At 41.9% G+C, this 17,638-nt stretch overlaps 1 protein-coding gene across 1 annotated transcript; it reads right to left on the bottom strand.

Annotated features, from left to right (window-relative positions):
- Nucleotides 1–2,407: 2,407 nt before the first annotated feature.
- GPR26 (G protein-coupled receptor 26) lies at nt 2,408–17,016 on the bottom strand. The gene is made up of 3 exons (XM_027726445.2): nt 15,921–17,016; nt 11,067–11,180; nt 2,408–5,060 (listed from the first exon to the last, which is right to left on the bottom strand). Exons 1-3 carry the CDS (start codon nt 16,586–16,588, stop codon nt 4,829–4,831), a joined length of 1,014 nt encoding a protein of 337 aa, XP_027582246.1. The 5' UTR covers nt 16,589–17,016; the 3' UTR covers nt 2,408–4,828.
- Between the last annotated feature and the right edge of the window lie 622 nt (nt 17,017–17,638).

Raw genomic sequence — 17,638 nt, 5'->3', positions numbered from 1 at the left:
GAACAGAACCTCCTGAGACAGGCAGCAAGAGGAAATCTGCAGCCAGCTTTGCACCTGGACCCTGCTGCATTCCCACTGATATCTGAGCAGGATGCTCTGGCATTTCATTCAAAAGCACTGCTTTTCTGTTTCCTTAGGGACTCTTGCTGGATCCAAAATCCAAGAGGATGGAGGTTTTTGACTTTTTGCTCTTTGTATGAGTTTTAAGAAAGGTTTTCTTTAAAGCTCTGATTGTACAGCTACAGTGACTGGAACAAGGAAGATGGAGAGGGACTTTTTAGAACAGCATGGAGGGGCAGGACAAGGGGGAATGGCTTCCCACTGCCAGAGGGCAGGGTTAGATTGAATATTAGGAAATAAATTCTTCCCTGTGAGGGTGGGGAGGCCCTGGCACAGGTTGCCCAGAGAAGCTGTGGCTGCCCCATCCCTGGAAGTGTCCAAGGCCAGGTTGGATGGGGCTTGGAGCAACCTGGGCTGGTGAAAGTTGTCCCTGCCCATGGCAGGGGGTGGAATGAGATCGTCTTTAATGTCCCTTCCAACCCAAACCATTCTAGGATTCAGTAACAACTCCAAATAGAGATCCTTTTCCTAACATGTCTTTGTAGATTATTAATCAGCCATATGGACTTGTGCCTTTGGGTGCATTGAAACCATGTGCAATAGTATTTCTTGAACAAAAAAATAGTATTTAACTACACAATTGCCACCCATTCATGCTGTCACACACCTGATGCATCTTTTTCTTGGCACATACATTTCTGAAGTGCACTTACATTCTCTAGGGCAAATCATCCTTCTTATAAATATAGACATATGTGAGAAACTATAGCAACCTCTCCAGTTCATTAGATCAGCATTATTTGCTTAGGAACCAACAATCCTAATTACATATTTACACGATACACATCAGAATTACAGGTAAGAAGAAGACATTTGACAAAGACTGCAGCAGCTCTTTTCTCCATGTAAACTTTTATGCCCCCCCCCAAGAGGGACAGCTACCTTTTGGAGCAGGGTGGTTTTCCTTAAGAAGCTTCACCCATCAAAGATTTTTTTATATACTGAATGCTGAAAGAATACAAAGAAAATAAAATAAAAAAAAAAACAAAACAAAACAGATTTAAGGCTACAATGTTATTGTTCTCATTTGTTCAGCTTTGGGAAGGTTACAAAGGTATAATCCCTGATTCTGCAAACACATAAGCCTGTGCTCAGCCCTCACTATCCAACACCGTGAACACAGAGTGAGCATGGGATCAGGATTTAACTGAGTTTTCTGTGCTGAAGTATATTGTGATTTTAGGGTAAAGTAACAAGTCTCTGCTTTTGAGCTTTCTTTAGTGACAAGAACACTGAACGTGGGGAGAAGCCCACTGCAGCCAGGGGAACACATGTTATTTAAGCAGCAGCAAAGCCAGTTTGTAGCTCCCAACCTACGTGGCCCTTAGCCTACCACTCACATCTATCTCTTCCTCAGTTTTGTAACCTCTTAAAGGTGTTCTGATGCAGCTGTTTCTTGAAGCTAAGTCTGAAAGGTCTTCCAAAAATTATTTTTAAAAAATATCTTCCAGGAAGATTTTACTGTTGCCCTGAAGCAGATTTATATTCACCTAATGGGACCAAATCCTCAGGTGAAACCAACTATTATGTTGATTTATGTCAGGAAAGAATTTGGTACTTATTAATTATTCAATAATTATCAGTTTGTCATAGTTTTTTGCCAAATGTAGTTACCCAGATCTTCACATTCACACTGGCTCAAAACTATCACATAGACCATGATCCTAGTTCACAGTTAGGGCTCTGAAGTTATATAAATTACTCTAAAATAAACAAAAGGAAAAGCTCAGAATCCACAAAATGACATAGTGGACTAAGTTCTCTTACTCATCTGCCAGTGTTCTGCCTGCCAAATTTACAAGATATGAAAAAATTGTTAATTGAACATGCACGTGAGGAATAGATATTGCATATGGGACACAGATACCAACAAACAGAAAACTGCATATTGCCTAAGCAGCTGCCCAGTTTTGCACATGCAGTTCCAGATTTTGGGCACACATTGCAGCCGTACTTTACAAACATTTTCCAAAAATATTTAAATAACAAATGGAAATTCCCCTTCTCCCCCTCCCCCCGCACACACACGTGTGTTTGACAAGAGAACATCTCTGCTTCATGAGCAGAGGTCATAAATACTGTGCATTACATTTACCATCATTATTCTAACTGGCTCGAGTCAAAGTGTTGTATAGTACATATAATACTCAGCAGACAGTTACTTATATCTACATTCATCACTTAGACATACATTTTAGAAAATTCTGCCAGTTGCCTATAAGAATTCAGCTGAATATCTAGCACTTAACAAGCCACAGTATCATATTTCTAGTATCTTATAAAATGCCATCAGGGCATCACTTTTATTTTGTGTACTGAGGCAGTTTGTCAAGCACCAGCATTTACAACTCTCGCTTGCTTCAGGTGGTGGAAATATGACAGTGTGTCGGAGAGCTGATGCAAGGAAGGGGAAATTATATCTATTCTCTGGTATAAGATTAATTACAGAAGAAAGGCACCATGAAAGAAAGACAAATTTTTAAACATATACAAGTGGAGAGATTTATTGCTCATGGTGACACGTAAATCAACCGGTGACTGACTGTGATGCACAAGCATAATGAGACAAGTCCAATGCTGTATTTTTCTCTGTCTTTTAATAGATATCCTAAATGTAGAATAGTTGGGGGTTTTTCCTAGGAAATTATCTTACTCTCTTTAAATTTGAAATTTTAAATCCTTCTGGAGTTAACCTTATCAACATACAAACCTCCCACTGACTTTGGCAACAGGGCCCATGTATAAGTTAACAGCAGTTGTGGACCTTGACAACCATCCTGGGGCAATTTAGTAAAAGTGATCTTAGCAAAACACATAATGAATCGATATAAAGCGTTTTATCTTTTTTAAACTCATGTTTTCCGATACACTCCAGTCATCAAAATGACTTGAATTTCTTAAGAAACAAGTATTAAGCTGGGTGTCTTTATCTATTGCACCTGAGAAAATTATGTTAAGCCTAAGAAAGAAAATAATTAAGATGAGGTAGACTATTTAATCTGGCTGAGGGCTAATTTGAATGCAGTGTTGTAAGAACTTAAAATCTTTGATTATAATAGTGTGTCGATTTTATTGTAATTGTGTTATTTTTATAGCTGAATAGTAATTAAGCTAAAAATTTTTATTTACGTGGCTCTTTATGATCTTCATCATATAAATTCTTCCATTGACAGAGCAGATGACTATGTAAATTCACAGATTAACGTGGTTCCTTGCAGCTGTAGCCCATGCCAGGGCGAGGGCTAAGTCAAGGCTCTCCAGATTGATAACAGAGGTGGTACCCCACATTCACCAGCTTTGGGGTGAAGCCCCTCACTGAGTTCCCTGTCTGGGCTTTGAATCAGAGGCCAGAAAATTCAACAGTGGGTATTTTTTGCAACTTATCGAGCCCTTTTCTGGGATGACAGTAGGTGTTAACTAAAAAGTAATCCCTCATTTTTATGACGTGGGCTCTTATTTTCTCAATATGATCCCGGCTGTGTTTTCTCAGTATGGGATTGACAGTAGGAATATGAGCAAGGGGAGGTGGTAGCACAGCCAGCTGTGTCAGCTGTTATTTAAACTGCCATTGCATACATGAAGCCTAATTAACCAAGGCTATTCTAAATCTAGGCATGCATCTGAAGGCATGGGAAATGTTAATAATGTCCCTATGCATAACTGCAATCTAGAGCTGTAAAAATTTGGACTGAAATCTCCTGAGGTCCAGATTATTGGCCCCACTTTCATGGTGGAGTGGAGGCCTATTATTTTTCCTCCACTTGCTTTGAAAATTATACTTTAAATTCAGATTTAGGTTCATCTTTCCTTTAAGTAGTAAAAAAACTATGATTAATAACTCCTCAGGAAAAGGATTTTTTTTTTTTCTCCTGGGCACAGGGCCCAGTTCTGCAGATTTGGGCAAAATTCAGTTCTTTATAGCTCAGATATATGGAATTAGGCAGGAGGTATCCTGACCTTTCCACTCTGTCTACCTTATGAATTTTTCTAAAATCCAAGGGGGAGAAAATTAGTGGGATTTTGTGTAAACTCCCTTAAAATTTAGAGTAGATATGGCTGAATCCACCCTGTAGCATACTTCAAAAGTGGTTTTTCTTAAATTCTACAGGATTGTTCCAAAAAATATATATATATGAAAAGGCTGAAAGCTGTGTTGGGCGCTGGACTAATATTTAGATAAGGATTTTTATTTTTTTTTAAGCTTTTTCCATTAAGTTTTTTTTCTATACACATCCTTCTCAAGCAACTAGGCTGGGGTGGGTTTTGTAAAGCCATGTTGGCAGCTACATCAGGGGGAGCTTTAACTGCAGCCAGTGAAAAACACAGCACAAACACCCCTGTGCAGCTCTTTAGAATAATCTTATGATGACACCAGTTTGCTCCCATTCCTTTCATGAGCCCTTCTGCTGAGGACTAGCTTTTTATCTATGGATGCAACTGCTGATGGAAATCAATGGGAGATTTGTATTTATGAAGCCTGCAGGACCACAGATCAATAGTGCTCTTCCAGTCAGAGGCAGGAGGTCCAAAGCAGCCTGACTCCCTAAGGTGTTAGCGTGGGCTGCTGGAGGGACATGGGCTGGCACTGACCCTGTCCATGACTGCCTCCCAAAACCTGGACAGCTGAGGAGAGCTACTAGGGATAGGCCATTGAGTTTTGTTCCACATATATCATGTTTTATGTCTTTTAGGTCCCATACCAGGCTCCTCACTCGTTCAGCTGCGATATATTCGGGTTGTGCGACTCGCTCGTGAGGGCGGAGGAGTTGATGGAGCTCCTCTTGAGGACCTTGTTTATGATGTCCTTCCACGTCTTCTTGTACTGATGCCGGAGCAAAGAGTACACAAAAGGGTCTGAAACAGCTTTGCTGTAAGCCAAGCACTTGGAAATGATTCCCCAGTGGGAACTGATGTGGACCACGGAGGATAATTCAACAAGTCTGCGGAAAGAGGGAGGTAGGAAGAGTGAACATTCACATTAAAAACCCAGAGCAACAGCACAACTGAAAGACATTAACCCTCCCCCAAACCCCTCAAGTTATTCCTGGGCAATCACAGCAAAACAAAAAACAAGACATACTCATGAAAACATGAATGTTGTCCTCCTCTTATGAATTTTTAAGACTGCAAATGTAAACTTGAGGTCTGTTGGCCAAAGTGCTACTGCTTGGTCTCATGGAAGTCTTATTTCTCTACCATTATCAATCTAAAAATCCAGCATCTAGTCTGAATTTGTGGTTCTAGGTCCCCTTGAGGACATCTGGGAAGCCACTCACTAGTGCTATCCAGCTTTCTATCCAACTTCTAGAGAGAGTTCAATGCTTTTAAACAGTTTGCCTGAGTTGCAGAAGCACACTAGGAAGGAAAATCCATCATCAAGAGATGGCATATTATATCTTGAATTTAAAAACTGAACAGCTTAAAGGCCAAGTATATACATTTGCAACAAATCTAGCAAGATAAAACTTTTAAATTATTAGGGGAGGGAAGAGTTTCATATACTCCTCATACCTAAACGAGCACAGAGAGTTCACTGCGTGCCCAGGGAGAGTATTTCTGACAGTGAAATATTGATAACTCCCCATGTCTTTGAGCAAGACCAAAGGGCAGTTCTATTCAATATGCCTCTATAGCTGTTAGAAACTATTGATTTTCATAGAGGACAAACAGCTACGTGTGCTGCTAGAGAGCCCCACCAGGCCACAGCAAACAAGATCTTTACTGAAACTGTCTTCAGCAGCAGATGTTCTTAAAACTGTCTGGAAAATACTTTGATTACTCATGTTTATTCAGACAAAGCACCAGTTCCAAGGAGCATTCTGAAGCATGGTTCCTGCAGCAGCAATGACAATAATGTTGGCACTTTTTAGAGATGAGGATTTTTTTTCCCCTCAGTCGTTTTATTCTCATTCCAAAAACTTTCGCTACATTGTGTTGTTTAAAATAATGCTGGCAGATGGCACAGTCCAGTCATTTGAGCATGAAAGTGGGACTAAGGAGCCTTAATTTTTTACAGCACTATGACCTTCTGTCTCTCTCTGTTTACCCAAGCTGCAAAGCTCCACGGCAGAAGCTCTGTCTCTTCCTAGATGTGTGTGCTGGGCTCAGCAGCTCTGAGGTCCCAAAGAACCTCAGATCTGAGATTCTGTCCCATTCCTCTCTCCTTTCATCTCAGCTAAACAAATGTTACTATTTCCACCTCCCCTTCTAACTTGTGGCCATTACTTTTCTTACAAAGTAGAATGAGGGCTGAGACATAATTATCATCAAGTCCAGCTGCTGGGTGGTCTCATCTGGTGTATTCTCTCTTGTTTAATAAAATGGAGCTTTTGACATCCAAATGAATGTGTTCTAAAATGAGAACTGACAATTCGGAAATTAGTCAACTCCTGAGTCATATTTACATTGTAATCTACCATGATCCATCCTTCTTGTTGTTCTCCACTCCATTTATTTGATGCCTACTTCACATTTTGAATTTCATCATGTTGAATTTCATCTGGATGATTCATTTTTACTGAGTGCTTTACAGATGTGAATTTGATTATGTTTAATTAAATTCAGTGGATGCCTTGAATAACCAAAATGTGACAGATTTGTGTCTGAGGCTCTGTCAATCAGTTCTATGAAACATTAACAAGCTCCATTTAAAGCACATCAGATAGACACTTCAGGGTTGCAAGCCTAGACTTGCTAATTTTACCTTCATTGACTGATCAAATGAAAAGCCTACACTTTTATTAAAAAGACTTTAAATATTTTCTTTGATTGACTTCTGTAAGTTTCCTTGACATTTACACATTTTTCAATTCTCATGTGTTATTTTTTATAGTAAATTACATTTGCAGTAATCAAGCAGCAAACATAGAAATGCAGCCAAACCCCAAGCTCTGCATTTCCATTTCATGTACAATTAAATGTCAGCCTTTCAAGGCATATCAAATATTTTATTGACTTTGAAAGGCTTTGTTTCTCATTTACGAGGGAAATTATATGCATAGCTTCAATTTTCATGAAATGTTTCGGCCAAAAAGAAGACATTTTCAGTGAAGGAATATTAATATTTCAGTGCTACCTGTAAATTAAATTTTACAGCATCAGCTACATAATTCCCTATCTCGCTTTCATAAACCACTCTTCTACTGTTGGATCTTCAAAACCTTTTTATTTCAGAGCTATAAGCTCTTTTGCTATGATACCTTGTTCACATTTTAGAAACTTCAGTTCTGCAGAGTGTGTAGTGTCATGCGGTTATCCAATTGTTTCATTTCACTTTCGGTAAACAAATGAGAATGGGATGTTGAAGAGTATGACCTTGATCTCTATGCACATAATACTGGAAATCCTTTATTTACATGTGCAGTTAATCACTACACTAATATATATTTACTGAACATGTGTACACCCAGATGGAAGGCTGAATAAATGACAACATCTCTGTCGAGCATTGCTTAAACCTGGGGCTTTAACTGAGTTATGGAAACAAGTTGAAATGTCTTGCTGTTCAGAAGTGAAAGCAAACTGGCACTGAAGGCTGGAGCTGGTGGATGATGCAGCTCTTACAGAAGAAATTCAACACCTTCCCCAAGAATTTGTACGAGCTCTTTGAGGTAACATTTCTGTTTGTGCCTAATTCTGATTTTTTTTTTCCCCCATACAATTCCCATGGTACCAGAATTATACATTGTTTTTTATCTTGGTGTTAATCATTTGAATAAGCTGATCATCCCTGGAAGTGTCCAAGGCCAGGTTGGACGGGGCTCGGAGCAACCTGGGCTAGTGGAAGGTGTCCCTGCCCATGGCAGGGGGTGGAATGAGATGGTCTTTAAGGCCCCTTCCAACCCAAAACATTCTATTATTCTATGATCAGTTTTATCTTGATGTTCATCTGAACTTATTTTCACTTTATTGCCTGATGGACTGAATCCTTTCTGTGATGACTTGCTGATGAAAAAGCCCTATTTTAATAACTTCTTCTCTGTACAAAAATGGCATCACAGTCATCCTTAGCAGATTTATCCTCAGCCAGCTTTGCCTCTTAAGTAGTGCATGCATGGCAACCAGAGAGGTTCTGTAAGGAAACAGAGTTTGGGACTTGTAGTTAGACCTGCAAATCTTGCAAACCATTGCTTTCAGTCACAGCTGTTCCCCAGAGCTGCAGGAATCATTTGCCAGCAGCGCAGGGGTACAAGGAGAGCAAACAGGATTGTCTGGCTCGTACCAAAAGCTCCCATTTTTCCACATGGAGACTAGAAGGCCACTTCAAATACGTCAACCTATGACTGCCTAGGAAATTCATGCATTTATGTGCACAAATAGGCAAGAATACAAGTTGCAGAGGAATTCTGAACTTCTTGTCTCCCAGGCAGGATCTACATATGCAGAGGGTAAGCAATCAGTTTAGAAACAGAGTTTATTTACCACTTGTCCCCCAGAGATGATACAAGAGAATTTTAATCTTCTTCTGCCTGTTCCATCATCCTCCTATTTAACCTGAGGGCTTGGGTCTATGAACTTCTGTCTGATATTACTTCAGGATTTTTAATTTAAGGCCAATTTCCTCACACACTGACAGCACTTATTAACTTACATGAACAAAGTTCTGTATTTCAGTATAAAATGCCTGGAGTTGGAAATGAATATTAGAAACTGGTAAGACTTATCTTCATTTTTCTTATGAAAAAGATCCTTGGAGAAAAGAGGCTTGGAACAATGTTATTTAATTGCATAATGTTAAATATAGCAAAAGAAGAGATGTGTACTCATCGAAGAACCAAGAAACAAGCTATGCCTAGAAATATATAATATGGGGTAATACATCTGTCATACTGATGGAGTGGAAACACTGAATCAAGAAGAATCAGATTCTACTGATACACTACTTAAGGTCATCTCTTGAACTAGTTAGGATGATGCCTACTTCATAAAAGAAGTGCCTAATCAGATTTTTACCTTAATGTGGTCTGAAAAACTCTGTTTCATCCAGAGAGGCATTTATCTGTCTGGGATTATAAGCACAACTCCTTCGCTGGTTCATGGAACTTCTAGTGACACCTATTTAATTTTAGTGTTGAAAAAGAAAGATGTTATAGCAAAGCCTTGTGATTTGCTGCTTTCAGCCTCCAATTCAGGGAGTACTGAAGAGCATGTTTAATTTAAGTGTATTGCTGATTAGAGCTGACTGACCAAATGAGAGGCTGAGCAACACACTCCCTCCTCTGCCTGCTGTTCCCTGCCTTGAACTGGGATTGATTGCCTCTCTCCTGTAAATGCAAAGTGCTGGACACAGCCCAGAAAATACTACTTGCTTGCAAAATTAAACTCAAAAGTCTCCTTATCCCCTTGACTTCAAGACCCTGAGCCCCATGTGCGAGGCAGAGGGAAGCACAGTGATGTGTGTCCATGCAAGTGTCCAGCAAGGTCTCCCAAGCAGCTGAAGAGGGAATTCCCCTTGGCATGCAGTGCTCTGTTCCCCCTAGACATGTCAGAACTGAAAAGACCAGGAATGTGAGAGACTTCAACACCCCTGATACACCTGGCCAGGTCCCAGGGTGCATCTTCGTGCTTGCAGGACACCGCATTTTGACTCTTCTCATCATCACTGTCTTTTATGGATCTTGTGTGGGCTAAAGAGAGGAGGCTCAGGATTTTTCTAACCCTTTTTCTGTATCTTAAGGCCACTGGGACACAACCTGGGACACCACAGGGTGAGGAAGAGGTGGGGAGGTGGTGCCCGAATGCTGAGCTGAGATGCACAAAAATACTTGTGACAGTTCAAGTTGGAGCTCTTGGGACTGAGCCACCAGCTATTGTGTGACTGTGGTGATTTTCATTAAGATCAGACACTCACCATAAAATAAAAAATAACCATTTGCAACGAGATAAATAGTTTAATGTATTATAGCTTGAGATCTAAGGCTAAATGTTCATAATTACAAATCTCTTTATACCATTTAACTATGTGGCTTGGAATGGTGTCTTGTGACCACTAACTGAAAGGGAAGGTGATTCTAGTTACTTTTATTTTCTAATTCTAAAAAATCAGGACATTATACTGAAATGGAAAAACTCAGGGTTTGCTCCATGTCCACTTATATTGACTCTTAATCTAGCTTTTTCAGTGATTTTTTTATGTTAGATCTGAGTTAAACTGAAGTCAGCCCCACTAATTTCTACTTAATAGTATTGGAATAGGAGACACTTTAAAAATATTTTTTTTCTTTCTCTGCTCTGCATAGCAGCATCTCAGTTTTTCCAGTCTTTTGATAAGGAATGCAAGCTATAAATTTCCTTCAACAGCTAGATAAAATTTTTCTGGATATACTCACTTTCTAATACTTTATATTTCATAGGAGTAATTTAGTGTTTCCCGCAGGAGCCATTTCCAAAGATAAGCTAGTAGATAGATAGACATCTGATCATAAATCACAAGCAATTTTTTTGTTATGAGCCAGCACAGCTTTGATATTTGATGTTTATGACTAATAAACTCTATCCAGCCAGAAAAAACTATGGTTTAAGTCTTGGGACCCTGTTCTCACCTCAGCTGGATCTTGTTGACCAAATTTTTACAGTCTGACCTGTTCAGGCAAGTGTCTTCCCCTGAACCCGGGAGGCAGTCCAGGCAGTAGGTGACTACTTGACCCCCAAAAAAGTCTGCAGAATTGTTTGGGCTGACTTTCTAAATCACTCCCATGTGACCAGCACACTGGCTGGGCTGTCTGAGCAGAGTCTGATCAGAATCCTGCATCAGGATTGAACTGGATAAGCACTATGACATTTCACATCATTTGTTAGCTCAGCAAATGCAATCTCTGTTATAGGATTGGAAACAGTACATCAAATTTTCACAGGAAACAGAATAATTTTGTGGCTCAGAGGGCCCTACTTCTCTGATTTACAATTGCATCTCAGGAATCTTTTCCAGGATGTAGGTTCACACTTACCTTGTAATTACATAAGGTGCAAAACAAAGTATGAAGGTACCAATAAAGGTACTTATTTTCTTTGTTGCTCGCTGCCTCCGCCTCTTTTGCTCTTCCAGACAACGCTCTCTCACGCTGTGTGACATTCAACACAGACAAGAACATGAATCATAATATCAGGTAACAGGTTTTAATGGCTTTACTTATGGAATGATGGAAAACAATCTTTCCAGTATCTGTTATGATCACGTAAGCCAATACCAGGTGCACTGCATTTCTCTGGGACAATATCAAGCATTAATGCATTGTCTGACCACCTTACCCTCCAAAAGCAGTTACTGAGAAATACAGGATTGTATATTTATGTGCACACACCCCCATTGTATCAATTGATCTATAGTCATATTGGTGGAATTCAGCCTTGAAGTCAGTTGGCAGGTCCTTTTTGAATTACTCTAAGCAGTATTTGCAGATCAGAGTTTGCCTCATGATATTGAGAGATTTGGAAAATAACCATTTGGGGATGGGCAGCATGCTGCTTCCCTAGAAACAGCAATTCCAACACCACTACCTTAGGGAGGAGAAACTTCCCAGCAAGATAAGAAATAAACCACAAAAAAATCATAATGGGAAAACACATGCTCTGGACTTTCAGATTGCTCCAATACTGGAGCAATCACTGTATCCCATGTATCCCATATCCCATGTGAACTGTGTGTCCATAAATATTCCATCAACCTGTGCAGCTTCGTGCTGCTGCCATGCTGAATGTTTTGCAAAGCTGAGAATTGCATAATAAATTCACAACACTGTGATGTCCTTACTTCTCACCTCAAACCAGCCCTGTTTCCAGCTAGACAGACACAAATTAGTCCCACCCCGTGTTTCTTCCTCGGACTAGAGCTTGTCCTTTGGGTTTCCTGTTGGTGGTCTCAGCAGGCCACCAGGGAGCTGCTAACTCCTTTGGTGTGCCAGCAAGGTGGTGGGACCATGGGGTTGAGGCCTTGCTGTCACTGCAAAAAATCTCCTTTGAAACCAGCACATTTTCTTGTCAAGAGAGTTATTAATGTGAAATCTCATCCTCTTCCTTTACCTGGTTGAGTGACTCCTGTGCTCGCTGTGCTTTGTGAGGGAAGGGGACAAGTTACTCCCTGCTCCAGGCAGGTAGATTGGATGGGTTGTATGTCCCAGAGTGCCAGGATCATCTGTACCTGAATAAATCCCTTTGGAAAGGGCAAAATCAAAGCCAGACTGCCATCCTGAATGCTCTCTATGCGCATTATGGTGCCATGTGTTGACTCACTGCACAGATCTCATGGTGACGCAATTCAGGCAAACTGAAGGGACTGGACCGTGTCCCATGTCTATACATATAATTTTTAAAAACTGCTTGGCATTGGCCTCTCTTTTTTATTGTAACTTTGTAATTGATGACTCACTCTCAGGCTCCACACTCTCATGTGTTCGTAGCTGAGGCTTAGGGCCATACACTCACATTATTTGCTGTATCTGCAAATGTTTTATCATCATCTAAACACGTTATGTCCTGAGGATCTCACTGTGCATTGGTGATCTCTGTGTTAATGAGTTCTTATGTTGCCTTTCCACTGTGTAAAAGAAAATGTGTTTCCTTTGTTCCATTCTATGTTTGGTCTTACGTTGCCAGTCCCCAGAACAGCTATCATGACATGGTGAAATAAATACTGGAGGAAAAGTTTGTTCTCCTTGAAGTGACAAATCATCTTTCTCTCAAAGAGCATGCCACATCTAAAAGCATTGCATGTTCTGTGCCTGAGTTATTTGCAGCTAGAAATGACAGCTGAGAAGAAAAAGAAAATCCACATTTTCAAGGGAACCTGTGGTCTTTCAATTCTACAAGAGATGGAGAACTTGGAGTATTTTTAGGTGCAGACAGATTATCTTAGAGGTTCAACAGCTTCATTTAAGACCTGTGTTATTTAATTCATAGTATCCCAAGGCCACAGAAATATGGGAAAGTGTATCTCCAAAGCAGGTTCAATTAGGGTGTTCTAAGGGTGGAGAGGGTGTGTAATTTTTGTCTCTAACAGTTTCCCCAGTTACATCTTTTCCTTACTGGCACATACCAAGCTGTCTCTGACTCCTGTAGCTCACACGCGACTGTCCTGATACGCTTAATCCAATTTCTTTTGTTCAGCCTTTCCAGATGTAGCCAATAAATACCACAGCACAGATGAAGGTATTTTATCTCACTCCTTCATATAGACAATGTACAGACGAGTATTTTGCTCTTGCACACACTTCCATGCACTAAGATAAGAACACATATGCAAGTTCCAGTAGTGACACCAGTAACAGAATGGGATTATTGACTAAGCTTTCATTAAAGATTTTACTATCCTGGAAAATCTAAGCTATATCCCCTTGAAGGGATATATTTATTTTAAATAAAGTTTATGAGATACTGGACCTTAAGATGTGCAGAGCTGGATACACCAAAAAGATTGTGGAGATAATTTGAGCAAAGAAATACACGGGCTAAACACTTAAGTGTAGTTTTGCCTAAATCTCTCACAATTCCTAAGATATTTTGGTCTTAAGAACAAAGTCAAGAAAAAGCAAGATCCACTAGAAATGCCTAAGCTAACTTGAAAAAACATGTGCCCTAAACATTCACATGAATTTGTATGGTATTTAGAGGTTTCCTTTGTAATCATCTTGAATGATCCTCAGGAGGTCACTCGTGTCTTTCTAAGTCACAGGTAATGAAGCCATCTGTCATAATGCCTGTCACTAGATCCCCTTGTGGGTGGATTCTGAATCATAGGAAGCAGAAAATTGTCTGTACACATTTCTCAGCGTTGAAACTAGACCCTGGGAAGAGCTGGAGGAGTCAGGGTAGTCTAAGCTGAGATTGCAAACTTTGTTCTCTTGTGTGAGTTCTCCCAGCATCCATGTCCATGGTGTCAGGTACACACTGAAATTGCCTGTTTATTCACACTAATATAAGGCAAACGATGCCTTTGTTGTGTCAGAGCTTCATGAGCATCACTGACTGCTCCAGGAGAGCTGCAGCCTCTGTGCAGCTCTCACAGGAGGGGAGGTGACCTGAGAGCTGACCCTTTCAGCAGCAGGAGCTGTCACCGGTAAGGCAGCACCTCCACGGGTCAAATCAACCACCAATTCTGTAACCTAGAAAGGAAGCTCAAACTCTCCTTTCTTAGAGAGAAGGATTAGAATAACCTGATGTGAGAGGTAAGAGTTGTTGGTGCAGGTTACTCACAGCAAAGTGTCTGTACAACTCTGTCTCCTCTGAAGAAAGGAAGCATCATTCCCACAGCCCCACTGAATCCATTCCTCAGTGAGATGATTAGAAAATGCACAAAGAGCCTCAAATTAACCTAGACCATACAAAATGCAGAGGAGGAGAAATAACATTGAGACTTTTGCCCTTTTTCTAAACTTTACTGTGCAGTCCAGACATACTTGAGGCATTAGGCTAAACAAATGCTGTTTCAAACAGCCCCAGAGGGTTTATGGCATTGTCCTGGGAGTAACCACCACATGTCTTGGTGCAGGAACTAAGACAGTTGAGGCACAGTTTATCAACCAGACAGCACATAGGACAGAAGGGTGTTTTTTCCTCAATTTGACTTAGTGAATAAGGGAAGATTTATACCTGTATTTCTCAAGAACAGCAACAAGCCTTGCCCAAAGTTCTGCTCTGCATTCTTGATCAAGAGACAGCTCAAAGAGCTTAAGTGGAGAATTTTGAGCAAATGCTTCTGTTCTTCTAACAGTGTGCTGTCCTGCCCTGATTCTTTCAGACTTATTTGCCTTAGCCTCAGGAATCCCCAAAACTTGACCTGTTTTTGACGACAGCCACATGTGCTCTGAGCCCTGCAGCTCTGCTCCTGGCTGGCTGCAAATGGAGAGAGCCGGTGTTCGCCTCCAGCTTGTGGGGCACAGGGGAGCAAGGGAGGTCAGATGGGATGTCTGGCATGGGACTGCCCTCTCTGCTTTCCTGTCTTCCAGGCAGACTTCTCCCCTCATATCAGACACCAAGCCTGCATCCCTTCCAGATCCATACATTGCCTATTCATGCAAGATTTATAATGTAATCCCTGATGTGACTTTTGCTCAGCATCCCAGCACGCATTCCTTCCCGTTCGGTGCTTGCCTTCAAGCCCACTATCCTTCCAGCCCCTGGAGGCTCTGCTCCTCCTGTGTCTATGTACGGGGGGCTTGCCTAAAGTCTCTCATTTGAAATGTACTTTATACATCCATTTTTTGTCATATTAACACTACTGCTGAATTCTCTCTTACTTAAATTTAAATATAGGCATTCAAGCGCACGCATTTTGCAGATGTTATTCCCTTAGGATTCCGCCTTCAGGAATGATAAAGTTAGAGAGAGCACAGCAGTAGGGAAACTGCTGAGCAAAGGAGCTGCAGGCAGCGCCCAGCTTCCCTTCCAAACTCCAACTGAAGGGACAGGTGCAGCCTCCTCCCTCAGGAATCCAGCAACGATTTGGGCTGACAGTGCCAAAAATGCAAACCTATCAACCACTAAATCCACCTTCAGAGACAAAGGGCAGGGATGTGATCACTGTCTCAAAGGGAAGTGCATTTTCAGCTAAAACCTCCCCTTTCTTTGCCCTCCCTCCCAAAACAAGTCTTTAAGCCTAACAAACAGAAAATGAGTTCTATAATCAGAGAAATAAACTCGAGTAAAAAGAAACACGCAGAATAGAAACCATCAGGGAGGATGGTTGTTTTTAGCCCTCCCCATCCCTTGCTCTGATACAGATCAGACTGTTTTAACATAACACTGAACCCCCTCCTCACTTCTCCTGCCATGAATAGTCCCACTTGCTGAACACGCAGACACCTTACCTGGGATGGATGTCCACAAGCAGCACCAGGGTCTGCATAGTGATCACGTCAATCCGCTTACAGTGAAACCGTGCCACCTTCAGCACTTTTAGATATGTGAAACACAGGATTATAAGTGAGAGGAGGAAGCTGAGAGCGTGAAAGACCCCAGTGAAAATCATAAACTGTGTCCTGTCTTCTGGTCTCTTGTTGTACAGGGTGCAGGAGGCATAGAGATGATGGAAACCCACCCAGGAGAGAGAAGCTGCCACTATCGGGAACGACACCGAGTGCAACCACGTGTAGCTCAGTATGAGAGCAGCATCTCTGTACCTCATTTTGGAGTGATAACTTAGAGGGAAGACCACAGCGATCCACCTGTCAATGCTCAAAGCTGCCATGCTCAACATGGAATTCGTGGTGAGAAAAGTCTCCAGGAAGCCCACAGCTTGGCAGATCGGATCTCCTCCTGGTTGACTCTTGTAAATGATCCCGGCCAAGGTCAGGGGCATGCTGGAAACAGCCATCAACAGGTTGCAGAAGGTGAGGTTGAGGATGAACAATCCCGGGACCTGCTTGCGGATGTCGGCGCTGTACAGGAAGCACAGCAGCACCAGCACGTTGGCCAGCAGGGCCACGAGCATCAGCACCACCACCACGAAAGCCAGGATCAGCTCCCAGATGCTCATGGTGCGTCCAGTCACAGGAGAGACATCTCCGAAACTGCGCCGCGCCGGCACCGGGGGAACATGGTGCGAGGTGCGCCCGCCTCGCCCTCCTCCCCAGCCTGCTCGCTCCCTCGCATGCCCTCCGTGTTTTTAGAGGAGCTGCAGTTTTTTCCTCCAACCTCCCCCTCCTCGCTGCTCCCTTCCACGTCAACGCTTTCCGAGACGTGCACAAAAGCACTGGGAATGCCCATCAAACTGCGAGGAGGGCTTAAAAAATATCAGCAGGACTGAACCACTGTCTCCATTCGGTCCATTTGAAGGAGAGCACGTTATTCTGAGAAACTGCTCTCCTGAGATCCCTAATTATCAGCCCCAAGCTTGCAAGCAATTCACCGAGTGAATTGTTCTCTCTTTCTGCCTTGCTTTCTGTCTCTCTCTCTCTCTCTCTTCCTCTCCCCTCCCCGTCTCCTCCAACCCTCACTCCCTCCCAGGCTGAATGTAACCTGCTTTTTATGATCACAGATAAAAACCCCATTAATGGATTAAAGCATGCACACTGCTGGTGATTCGCAAACGTGATTATGTCATCCCTGCTCCACAACCCCTCCCCTTCTCCTTGCGACTGTGCCCAGACTTTCCTCAAGAGAAATCCCATGCTTTCATTTAATTGATTTAGCCATTAATTTGCAAACAGCCCTGTAACCGAATTCCTGCACTCCAGTGTGTTTCCTACATTTCTGTGCATCACTTGCAGTGTTGCTGCTTGCTCTCAGCCAGAGCAGGGACTTTCTTTTCTCTTCACTAACTGTGCTTAAAGAGATGTGGAAAAAATGGATATATTCTGCTACTTCTCTGGAGCTGTCATTAGGCAACCGGAATAGTTTTCCTGCTCTACTTTAGCACTTTGCAGTCCTATGTCTCCAAGCCTGATGCGTAGGAGGAAAATGATTGCCTTCCCATCTCCTTTAAAAGGAAGGAAATGAAAGCCCAGATGCCTCTGCCACATGCCCAAGGTGACAGAGCAGGTGAGTGCTAGAGGCAGCATCGTGCTGCAGGTACCACACTATTCAG

This window comes from Pipra filicauda, unplaced genomic scaffold, assembly GCF_003945595.2.
Source record: "Pipra filicauda isolate LSUMZ 115617 unplaced genomic scaffold, ASM394559v2 scaffold53_size3534045_pilon, whole genome shotgun sequence".
NCBI classification, from domain to species: domain Eukaryota; kingdom Metazoa; phylum Chordata; class Aves; order Passeriformes; family Pipridae; genus Pipra; species Pipra filicauda.
Note: the sequence above shows the minus strand (reverse complement) of the source record. Positions and strands in the feature narration are given on the sequence as shown.

Bases quoted from the DNA above. Each gene is read 5' to 3' on its own strand.
- GPR26 (XM_027726445.2), bottom strand. From the start codon at position 16,588: ATGAGCATCTGGGAGCTGATCCTGGCTTTCGTGGTGGTGGTGCTGATG. The intron at 11,181-15,920 runs GTAAGGTGTCTG...AATGTCACACAG, and splicing joins CTTGTGGACATCCATCCCAG to CGTGAGAGAGCGTTGTCTGG. The intron at 5,061-11,066 runs GTAAGTGTGAAC...CTCTTTCCGCAG, and splicing joins GCACCTTATGTAATTACAAG to ACTTGTTGAATTATCCTCCG.